This window comes from Carassius carassius, chromosome 42 (assembly GCF_963082965.1).
Source record: "Carassius carassius chromosome 42, fCarCar2.1, whole genome shotgun sequence".
NCBI classification, from domain to species: Eukaryota; Metazoa; Chordata; class Actinopteri; order Cypriniformes; family Cyprinidae; genus Carassius; species Carassius carassius.
Genome location: NC_081796.1, coordinates 1,630,001 through 1,642,000, shown reverse-complemented (window position 1 = coordinate 1,642,000; position 12,000 = coordinate 1,630,001). Strand labels below are relative to the sequence as shown.

General features: G+C 41.3%; 1 protein-coding gene across 4 annotated transcripts in view; it reads right to left on the bottom strand.

Annotated features, from left to right (window-relative positions):
- Positions 1–12,000, bottom strand: part of LOC132124045 (piezo-type mechanosensitive ion channel component 2) — a 141,585-nt gene that overhangs the window by 115,166 nt on the left and 14,419 nt on the right. For all 4 annotated transcript variants that reach the window (XM_059534798.1, XM_059534800.1, XM_059534799.1 and 1 more), the window contains exon 2: positions 2,636–2,731. In XM_059534798.1, coding sequence (XP_059390781.1) covers positions 2,636–2,731 — 96 coding nt within the window. The remainder of the gene's footprint in view (positions 1–2,635; positions 2,732–12,000) is intronic.

Below are 12,000 nucleotides of genomic sequence, written 5' to 3'. Positions count from 1 at the left end.
TGGTAAAACAAAATAAAATATACAATTTACAATTTGAACATCATTAGTTGTGAGAATCGTTTAAAAAAAAACTGCATAAATAAATCTTGTACAAAAGTCAGTTTTAAGAATAAAATTGCTACAATATGAGTTTTAAGTCATACAATGTAACAATAACTTTAAAAGCTGTCATAAGAAAGCTTGGCTGAATGTCTGTTGATGCGAGTCTTCTGGATTTATTTGCCAGGGTTTTTTATATATTTTTTTTTTGTCGGCTAGGTGAACATCTCTGTCTGATCACTAGGTATAACTCATGTCCGTAACACATGTTTTGCATGCATGAGAAAGGTAAGTATGAGCAACAGTAACAGCAATGCTTGTTAAAACAAGCAGCACAAATAAAGAAAGAAAGTGTGTAAAGCTCTCAGGGGTCAGCTGAGTTACAAGCCTCTACAAGCCTCACAGATGAGAGTCAAAGCAGCAGTGAATGCCACTGACACCTCAGCTTCTGCTCTATTATAAACAGATAATACTACAGCATTTTCACCACTCTATATGAGTCATTTCCAGGGAATTATGATCGAACTAGACGCAGTTTACTCTTAGAGATGATCTCATTCTGTGATTTAAAGGAATAGTTTAACCAACAATTACAATTTGCTGAAAATATCTTCATCCTCAAGTCATCCGAGATGTAGATGAGTTTGTTTCTTCATCAGGTTTGTAGAAATGTAGCATTGAATCAGTGTCTCATCAATGGATGCTCTGCAGTGAATGGGTGCCGTCAGAATGAGAGTCACTTTTTCGTGAACACCTTAACTCAAAAGAAAATAGGATTTTGGTCCAAAGCAACAAATAAACCCAGTGATTGAAACTTCTGGTGAGACTCTTTAATCAAGCAGTGAAACATCCTTCCAGAGGAAGATTTTATTGCTCACAGGTCACTCTTTCATAATTCAGGAGACCTAAAAACCTACGAATGAACTGAACAGAAATGTTTCTTGAGCAGTAAATCATCATATTAGAAGAGCTCTGAAATTGATTTAAATAGCATCTTTATATAATTTGACCTTTATTTCAGATTCCAGTGTGTTCTGAGCTCAGTTTGAGACATCGCTGACATCTCATTGAGTCTCTTGATGTAAAATCATCAGGGTCTTTCTCCACTGGACCTCATTCTCTATCAATCTAGGTGATATAATTATGAAATCAGAGAGATATTTGGCTCCGGATGGTCTAGTTAACACATGGTGAATCTGATGAGGTAACAGCTGAACTTGTGAACCGATGACACACTGAGGAATGCTGGGAAAACAGAAGAGCCTGATTCCTCAGTGAAGCTGACACCACCAGCACCCGAGCAAACCTCTGAGAAACACAATTCATCAGCTCTCTGCACACACAACAGCATTCAGCACTCATGTGAACATCAGAACAGACAGCACTAGCAGATGAAGGAGCAACAGATGAAAAATCATGTCATGAGCATGTGCTGCGCCATCGCTTCCTCTCAAACACACACCATACATTACTCAGCCGGGAGCCTTAAAGCTGCAATTAATCACAGTGAGCTGCTAAATCACTCAGAATCAGCTACAGCAGTGAAGTGAAATGTCACTTCGGCTGTTACTTAGAAAGAAAGTTTGAAGTGTGTCATTCATTGCATTTTAATGTGCAGAGCATCTGATGACTTCATACACACTTAAACAAATTAAAAAAGAAACAAAAGACCTTTGATATATCATTTAACTCAGTTTATTGTCTAAATGTGTAGTCACATGTGTAGAGCGACAGTAAATGTGTCCGAATCCTAATGCAAAAGAACTTTGAAGATAAAAACATAAAACAGTCATTTTATTTTTAGCCAATTTCAGTCTACCTATTCATCACTGTTACATGTCAATGGATTATTTACAGTAGAATAAACATGCAATCATTTTTGTAGAAATACAATACATTTTTTAACTATTTTGCATGTTTTATTTTTTGTCTTTGTCCTTGCACCTGTTTTGCAATGAGCTTTCCACGTTAAATAAATAAATAATTGATGTTTTAAAAGTGTAGTGTCATGTGTTATTAAACTATATTTTACTAATGATGTATGTATTTAGTAAGTAAAGTAGTTTTAATTATATAGAATCATATAGAAATATAACAAATTGTATGACTAAATTAGTGTTATTTGCTATACTATTTAGTTAATATTTTAAATAAGATTTTATTTTATAGCTTCTGCTTTCATTTTAAGTTTAGTTATATTTTAAGTCATTTTGGTGTGTTATGTGATTTTTAGTTTTAGTTTTAATTATTTTTTTAAATATGTGTGTGCATTTAATTTTATTTAATGCAATGCTGGTATAAATTCTACATTTAATTTTAATGCACAGTACTTTATTCCAGACCTATATATTTTGACCACTGATCTTAATATCTACAACATCTACAGCAGCCTTGTTTCTTGGTCCTGAGTTGCGAAAATATTCTGTGAAAATGTCACAGTAACTATTTCAGATAAAACTATTAAAACTCTGTTTGGATTTCTTTTGCAAATCCAGTTTAGTGCTGCAGAAATCATACACTTATAAGCTCGTGAAAATATAAACAGCAAGTCTTCACACGGCAAACATTCAGCTCTTGGAGGAATTCAGAGACTCACCTTGCATTGTTGTGTTTGTCGGCTCGGCGAAGAGTGGGATGAGTAAGAGGAAGATGAGGTAGACGAAGGACAGCCAATTGTAGCGGAACAAACATGCTGTGAAATAAAGAAGAAGAGGAGAAAATGATGAGCGTGATTGTCTTCTGTCTCCAGACTGTGATAACAGCACATAAATCAGACGCTTGTTCTAGCACAGACTGTAATTAGAGAGAAGCTCTTCATACATTAAAGGACTGTGATATGGTGCTTGTGGAGTGTGTCTAAACACCCGCAGGGCTCTGGGTGTGTGAGTGAACATGAATACTGTAATACACTCCAGCAGATCGAGCAGAAGATCGCCTCGCTCTCGTCGTCTGTGCCAAAACTCACACACATCAGGTTCAGATCATCTCAATGCAACATCAGTCAGGCACTTATCACAGTCACCTGTCAATCAATTATCTCTACAAACAGACCTGCAGGACTTTCATTCTGCAGGCGGCATAAGAGCTTTCATAACATGCCATTTTACCACTTGAGTTAAACTGAATTAAATGTCTGCTTCAAGTAAGTGTAATAAAGACATGAAATGAAAAAGTATTTGCAAACGAACACAGATTGAAAACAGCTAGTAGCAAAACATAACATAACAACATAACATAACACAACATAACATAACATAACATAACATAACATAACATAACATAACATAACATAACATAACATAACACATAACACAACATAACATAACATAACATAACATAACATAACATAACATAACACATAACACATAACACAACATAACATAACATAACATAACATAATATAACATAACATAACATAACATAACATAACATAACATAACATAACATAACAACAAATTAAAATAAAATATAAATAAAAATACAATAAAAAGTCAACACTATACATATATAGTGACTATAATACTGTAATAATATTATGATATATATATATGTATCAAATAAAAAAACAATAACATTTGTAAAAAAAAGAAAAAAAAAAATGTAAAAAAAAAAAAAAATTTAATCATGAGTTAAATTAAATTAAATTAAATCAACTACCTGCTTCAAGTAAGTGAAATAATGAGATAAAATAAAATAAAACAAAATATAAAAAGTCGAGACAAATGTACTAGACAAGCAAATTCATAGTGATTCAGATGAATGGACCATGTGAGATTAAGTGATTTACACTGAGCTGAGCTGTCACGCTGTCTAGTCTCTGTTTCCCTGGGTGTCCACTAGTGGGCTCACTTCCCCTTAGGCACTTCACCGTAGGCACTAGAATTCCTCTAGTCTTGTCCTGTCATCACAGTAATTGCACTCCTGTTAATTGCACCAGGTTCAGTCACTTTATTGTCATTAGCCTCCCTATAAATACCAGTCTTTTCCTGTTGTTTGGATGGATTCCTTACACTTCGTGTATCCAGCATTCTCGTCCCCCAAGATTCTTCCTGATCAGCTCGTCCTCCCGAGTCCTCTCGTTTTCCGAGTTCCCTTTCCTGTCCTTTTCCTTTGTTTGTTTTGGACTGATTGTTTGGTTTTGACCTTGGCTTGTTGACTACGATTTGGATTGTCCCTCATTAAAGACATCTGCAATTGGATCTCTCTATCTCCCTGTGTCTCTCTGGTGCTCGATCGTCACAGAAGGACTCCATCCATAAGATCCAGCGGTATGTCTGTTCATATTTCCTCCACAGTCACCGAGCGGGAGAGGAATGGTTTCGAGGGTACTCGCCTGGTCGTGTTTCGTGGGACCAGGGGAGGTCGCTCAGGAGTGAGTGGTCGAGAGGAGGTCCGGCATCACTCTCCACTATGGCCCCCCGTCGACCCTGGGTGCGGGATGAATGGATGGGAGCCGCCGTCTCACCATTGTGGACGGAGAGTGGAAAGGAGGCGCAAGTCTGCCGAGCCAGTGTCGCTGCACAAGATGGCCGCCAGCCCAGTGCCGCCGCGCAAGATGGCCTTCAACCCAGCGGCGCTGCGCAGAATGGCCACCGACCCAGCGCCATTGCACAGGATGGCCGCCAATCCAGCACCACGAGGCAAGATGGAAGCCAGCCCAACACCACAGCACAAGATGGCTGCCAGCTCAGCGTCACGAGGCAAGATGGACGCCAGCCCTGCGCCACAGCACAAGATGGCCGCCAGCTCAGCGTCACAAGGCAAGATGGACGCCAGCCCAACACCACAGCACAAGATGGCCGCCAGCTCAGCGTCACGAGGCAAGATGGACGCCAGCCCTGCGCCACAGCACAAGATGGCCGCCAGCCCAGAGCCACTGCGCAGAATGGCCACCGGCCCAGGACCACTTCACATGATGGCCGCAGGTCCAGCGACACTGCACAAGATGGCCGTCAGCCAAGCGCTACAAGGCAAGATGGACACCAGCACAGCGCCACAGCACAAAGTGGTCATCAGCAAAGCTCCACGGTGCAAGATGGCCGCCAACGCCCAAGATGGCTGCTGAGACGTTTTTGGATTCTTCATGCTGTCAAAGATCCTAGAGATTCCCAGGAGTGTTCATGTCACGTCTACTGAGCCAGCACCACAGTAAAAATTGGCCACCAACCCAGCACCACTGCTCAAGGTGGCCGCCAGCCCGGAGCCACTGCAGAGGATGGCAGCTACAGTGGGCTTTCCTGAGTTAAGTCAAGTTCCCGTTGACTCTCCAGAGTTGAGTCAGGTTCCGGTTGACCCTCCAGAGTCGAGTCATATTCCCATTGACCCTCCAGAGTTGAGTCAGGTTCCAGTTGACCCTCCAGAGTTGAGTCAGGTTCCAGTTGACTATCCAGAGTCAGGGTTAGTCACCGTCGACCTTCCAGAGTCAGGGTTAGTCACCGTTGACCCTCCAGAGTTGAGTCAGGTTCCCGTTGACCCTCCAGAGTTGAGTCAGGTTCCCATTGAACCTCCAGAGTCGAGTCATATTCCCATTGACCCTCCAGAGTTGAGTCAGGTTCCAGTTGACCCTCCAGAGTCGAGTCAGGTGCTCGTTGACCCTCCAGAGTCAGGGTTAGTCACCGTCCACCTTCCAGAGTCAGGGATAGTCACCATCGACTTTCCAGAGTCAGGGTCAGTCACTGTTAACCCTCCAGAGCCGAGTCAGGTGCTCGTGGACCCTCCTGAGCCGAGTCAGGTGCTCGTGGACCCTCCAGAGTCAGGGTTAGTCACCGTTGACCTTCCAGAGTCAGGGTTAGTCACCATTGACCTTCAAGGACAGAGTCAAATCACCGGTGATCTTCAAGGACAGAGTCAAATCACCGGTGATCTTCAAGGACCAAGTCCAGTCACCGGGGATCTTCATGAACAAAGGCAAGTCACCATTGATCTTCATGAACAAAGGCAAGTCACCATTGATCTTCATGAACAAATACAAGTCACCAATGATCTTCATGAACAAATGCAAGTCACCAATAATCTTCATGAGCAGAGTCAAGTCAGCAGTGATCTTCTGGAACCCAGTAGAAACACCATGGGAGTACCAGAGTCTCGTCATTTCTCTGTTGAACTATCGGAGCCTCTCCACGTCTCTGCTGAACTACCAGAGCTGTTCCACGTTTCTGCTGAACTACCAGAGCCTCTCCACGTATCTGCTGATCTACCAGAGTCTCTCCTCGGCTCTGCGGAACTTTCAGAGCCTGGTCACATCTCAGTCGAACTCTCTGAGCACTCGACTGATCCTGTTGTGGCCACGGAGGCTACCCTTAACTTGTTCATGTTCTTTGTTTCAGACTTGCCCAATCAGACTTGTCCTCCTGTTCATTCGACCACAAGGATGTGGTGGTCTTCTGCTCCGCTCTGGGGGGGCATCTGCTCCGGCCGCACGGATGTGGTGGTCTTCTGCTCCGCCCTGGTGGGCGTCACGTGATGTCCTTCTTGGACTTGTGTTTTTGTGTTTATTTTTTTTGTTCTTCTGTCTGTGTCTTTCTTTCTGTTTCTTCCTATGGACCTGGCCCTCCGTCCCTCCCCCTGATCCTCCGCCAGTCTACCTCCCTCCTGGATTTCTTGTCTGTGTCTTTCGTTCTGTTTCCCTCTAAGGACCTGGCCCTCCGTCCCTCCCCCTGATCCTCCGCCGGTCCTCCACCCTCCTGTACTCCTTGTTTTGTGTTGCACTCCTTTTGTCTCTGTTTTCCCCATTTTACCTGGCCCTCTGTCCCTCCCCCTGGTCCTTCGCCGCTCCACCTCCCTCCTGGTCTCTTTGTGTTTTTGGTCTTCCATTGGGTTCGGGTGGAGCATCTGACAGCTGCTCCGTGGAGGAGTGGGTAATGTCACGCTGTCTAGTCTCTGTTTCCCTGGGTGTCCACTAGTGGGCTCACTTCCCCTTAGGCACTTCACCGTAGGCACTAGAATTCCTCTAGTCTTGTCCTGTCATCACAGTAATTGCACTCCTGTTAATTACACCAGGTGCAGTCACTTTATTTTCATTAGCCTCCCTATAAATACCAGTCTTTTCCTGTTGTTTGGATGGAGTCCTTACCCTTCGTGTATCCAGCATTCTCGTCCCCCGAGATTCTTCCTGATCTGCTCGTCCTCCGAGTTCCCTTTCCTGTCCCTTTCCTTTGTTTGTTTTGTTTTGGACTGATTGTTTGGTTTGGTCATCACGTGACGCCCTGGTGGGCGTCACGTGATGTCCTTCTTGGACTTGTGTTTTTGTGTTTATTTTTTTTGTTCTTCTGTCTGTGTCTTTCTTTCTGTTTCTTCCTATGGACCTGGCCCTCCGTCCCTCCCCCTGATCCTCCGCCAGTCTACCTCCCTCCTGGATTTCTTGTCTGTGTCTTTCGTTCTGTTTCCCTCTAAGGACCTGGCCCTCCGTCCCTCCCCCTGATCCTCCGCCGGTCCTCCACCCTCCTGTACTCCTTGTTTTGTGTTGCACTCCTTTTGTCTCTGTTTTCCCCATTTTACCTGGCCCTCTGTCCCTCCCCCTGGTCCTTCGCCGCTCCACCTCCCTCCTGGTCTCTTTGTGTTTTTGGTCTTCCATTGGGTTCGGGTGGCCGCCAGCCCGGAGCCACTGGAGAGGATGGCAGCTACAGTGGGCTTTCCTGAGTTAAGTCAAGTTCCCGTTGACTCTCCAGAGTTGAGTCAGGTTCGGTTGACCCTCCAGAGTCGAGTCATATTCCCATTGACCCTCCAGAGTTGAGTCAGGTTCCAGTTGACCCTCCAGAGTTGAGTCAGGTTCCAGTTGACTATCCAGAGTCAGGGTTAGTCACCGTCGACCTTCCAGAGTCAGGGTTAGTCACCGTTGACCCTCCAGAGTTGAGTCAGGTTCCCGTTGACCCTCCAGAGTTGAGTCAGGTTCCCATTGAACCTCCAGAGTCGAGTCATATTCCCATTGACCCTCCAGAGTTGAGTCAGGTTCCAGTTGACCCTCCAGAGTCGAGTCAGGTGCTCGTTGACCCTCCAGAGTCAGGGTTAGTCACCGTCCACCTTCCAGAGTCAGGGATAGTCACAGGGATAGTTATTAATTGTGTGAAGCTGTCTTAATGAAATGAGACGTATCTCTTTCATTAGTGTCACTGAGGCCATCTATACGCCAGCAAACCCTGCGACTGCAGACACATGAGCACATACAGGAGCGCTGCTCTCGCTCTGACAACTTTGGGGAAGTCGTGGCCTAATGGTTAGAGAGTCGGACTCCCAATCAAAAGGTTGTGAGTTCGAGTCCCGGGCTGGCAGGAATTGTGGGTTGGGGGAGTGCATGTACAGTTCTCTCTCCACCTTCAATACCACGACTTAGGTGCCCTTGAGCATGGCATCGAACCCCCAACTGCTCCCCGGGCGCCGCAGCATAAAAATGGCTGCCCACTGCTCTGGGTGTGTGCTCACAGTGTGTGTGTGTGTTCACTGCTCTGTGTGTGTGCATTTCGGATGGGTTAAATGCAGAGCACAAAATCTGAGTATGGGTCACCATAATTGGCTGAATGTCACTTCACTTTCACTTTTTTCACTTTCACAAGCTTCAACATGAGATTGTTATGTTCCTGCATCATTTCTTTGGTCTCTCTGAAGACCAAGAAGACTGTGAACCATTGAGTTCCTCCAAACCATCAGCCTCGTTTTCCCTGACAAATTGTGCAGCGCTAATGCAAAATGAGCTAAGGAAGGACAATTTGCTTCGGTTTGTCTCATTTGAAGCCACATCCTGGCTTTTCCAAAACTGGAAATTAAACATTTTCAAATGCACAGGGCAACCTCTTCTCTTTTCCCTCGTGGACTAAACCTGACCGCAAGAAAAACGCCGTCTCCAGCAACAGAAACCAAAGGGATTCCACACTTCTTTGAGGGTGAGCGATCATTTCAAGAGTCCACGAAAGAAGCATTTAATTCAGTGCTTTTCAACAACTGCAGATGACTGGATGAACCTAATGAAAAATCACATTTCACCCCAAAAATCAGGGAATAATGGAAGACATTATATGTAGCATAAAAAACACATACAGTACAGGTACACACACACAAATATATATGTATGTATATATCAATGTGAGAAATCTGAACATACAGGCTAAATATAAGCAAGCACACATTAAATTGATAAAAAGTGAGAGTAATAAATGTTCACATTTCAAATAAATGCTGTTCTTTTAAACTTTCTGTTCATCTGTGAATCCTGAAAAATAAAATGTATCACAGTTTCCACAGAAATATTGAGCAACACAACTGTGTTCAACATTGATAATAATCAGAAATGTTTCTTGAGCAGTAAATCATCATATTATTCTGATTTCTGAAGATCATGTGACACTGAAGACTGGAGGAATGATGCTGAAAATACAGCGGAGCATCACAGAAATACATTACACTTTAACACAGATTCACACAGAAAACAGATATTTTAAGCTGGAGTAATATTTACCAATTACCAATAAATGCAGTTGTGGTATGACTCAGTAACACTTTATTTTCAGGTGTCCTTGTTACACGTTACATGCACTTACTATTATAATTAATAACAATAAATTGTGCATAATTACATGCAAGTAACCCTAATCCTAACCCTAACCATATAGTAAGTAATTAATATTGCTCAGTACTTAAATGCATAATTACACTGTAACAAGGACTTCTTTTAACAACATAAAAAAAAAAAAATTTGACCCCAAACAGTAGTGTAAATTTATGATATCTGGGGGAAAACACTTCATAATGAAACACACACAATCTCTCTCTCTATCTCTCTCTCTCTCTCTCTCTCTCTCTCTCTCTCTCTCTCACACACACACACACACACACACACACACACACACACACAAACAAACATATGCTCAGAACAGAAGCTTACAGGAACATGTTTCATGCATTTCCCTTAAAAAACACATCACGCTGAGAGCCAGCAGTTTTGGCCGAGGCTGGTTTTGCTGTTTTTAAAGCTATGCTAACATCCTCTCCACGTGTTATTTGTGGTTGAGGGTGGCCGATTTTCAGCACAAATGCTGTGTCAGTTTTAGATTTAAGCAGGCACTGACGTATTGTTTGATGCGGGGGACTCTGAATCTGATTATTTAGCGAGTCTCAGTTTGTGGTATTAGCGGGATCAGCTGTCCATTAACACTTTCCAGACGTCCACTTCATACCGAGGCGCGGGACACACTGAGTGTTTAGAGTCAAACCCATGGGCTGCTGGCCATCACAAACACACGGCCCCCCGATGAAGTGAGGTTTATTTTCCTTGCCGCTCATTTGCCGTTTATACAGTGCACAGGCTTCAGCAGGAGCTCAAGCAGCGCTGGAGCATTCTGGGATTGAACAATGCTACGAGATTATAATTGTTTCAGACAGATGTTTAAACGTTGCTGTTTTCAAAAGTTTTTGTTGTATGTATTGATCAGTCTTAGTGCAATATTAGGATCATAGCTGCTACAGTCTGATAAACCATGGGATAAATGAAAGAACAAATGGAAACAATGGTGACAAAATGCAATAAAAGGGAAAAGACAAATAATACGTTTTGTGAATGATTATATCAGTCTAGATCACACGGTAACACTTTAGAATAAGGGTCCTTTAGTTAATGTTAGTTTACTACTTTAGTTAACATGATCTAAGCAAGAACAATCCTTCTACAGCATTTATTAATCTTAGTTGATGTTAATTTAACTAATACATTATTTAAATTAAATCAAAAGTTGTGCTTGTAAACATTAGTTAATGCACTGTAAATTAGCATGAACTAACAATGAATAACTGTATTTTCATTAACTAACATTAACAAAGATGAATAAATACAGTAATAAATGTACGGTTCATTGTTTGTTCGTGTTAATTAATGAATTAACTAACATTAACTAATGGACCATTATTCAAAAGTGTTACTGATCACACTAGCATCATTGTTTCAAACTACTGAGAGATGTAGAAAGCAAAACATACACGGACAAGACAATTAGTTTTTCAACAAAACTGATGTTAGATATCATAAACCTAAATCACGACTAATTTAATCAATGAATGTTATGCAAATCTATATATAACTAATTACTGTAATATAAATATTAATACTGAGTATATATGCAAATCTGCTAATTTAATTTAATGAATAAATTCATAAATCAAAAAAAGCATCAGACATACTAAAATGAAAATCTAAAAGAAAAAAAAGTTAGAATCAGAAAAAGGTTCAAGCAAGTAAAAAATAAAAAGCTTACTGTTTTTTTTTGCCCTTGTCTCAAATTTGTCCACTGCAAAAATAAATTAATAAATGCAAAACAATCTAAATATTAAATGTTTAAAATTAAATATAAATAATTAAACATTTTAATGATATGTTAAAATTAAATGTTTTGCAAAAACTATTTAATATTGTTTTGATCTGCTATGAAAAAGTTGGTCACACTTTAGAATAAGGTTCTATTAGTTAATGTTAGTTAATTACTTTAGTTATTTATTAACATGAACTAAGCAAGAAAACTCCTTCTACAGCATTTATTAATCTTAGCAGATGTTAATTTCAACATTTACTAATGCATTATTCAAATCAAAAGTTGTACTTGTTAACATTAGTTAATGCACTGTGAATTAGCATGAACTAACACTGAATAACTGTATTTTCATTAGATAGATACTTTATTGAAATAATATATAATATTTCCCCACTAATAAAAGGATTTTATCACTAGCTAACTCCACACTGGAAAGCTGCTTTATAACAGGAAATCAAGTTGGTATACTAGCTGAAAGCGACACTGACTCTGGTTTTTCATGTTTAACACTGTAAAGCTGCTTGATTTAAGTCTATCTGCTACATAAAGTACTGTTTAAATACACATGACGTGACTGGACTTTACTGGAGTATTGAACTAACGTTACAGAGTTTGTGGAAACATCCACATCGCTGTAATCAGATGCTTACTTAACTGCTGCTTTCTCACT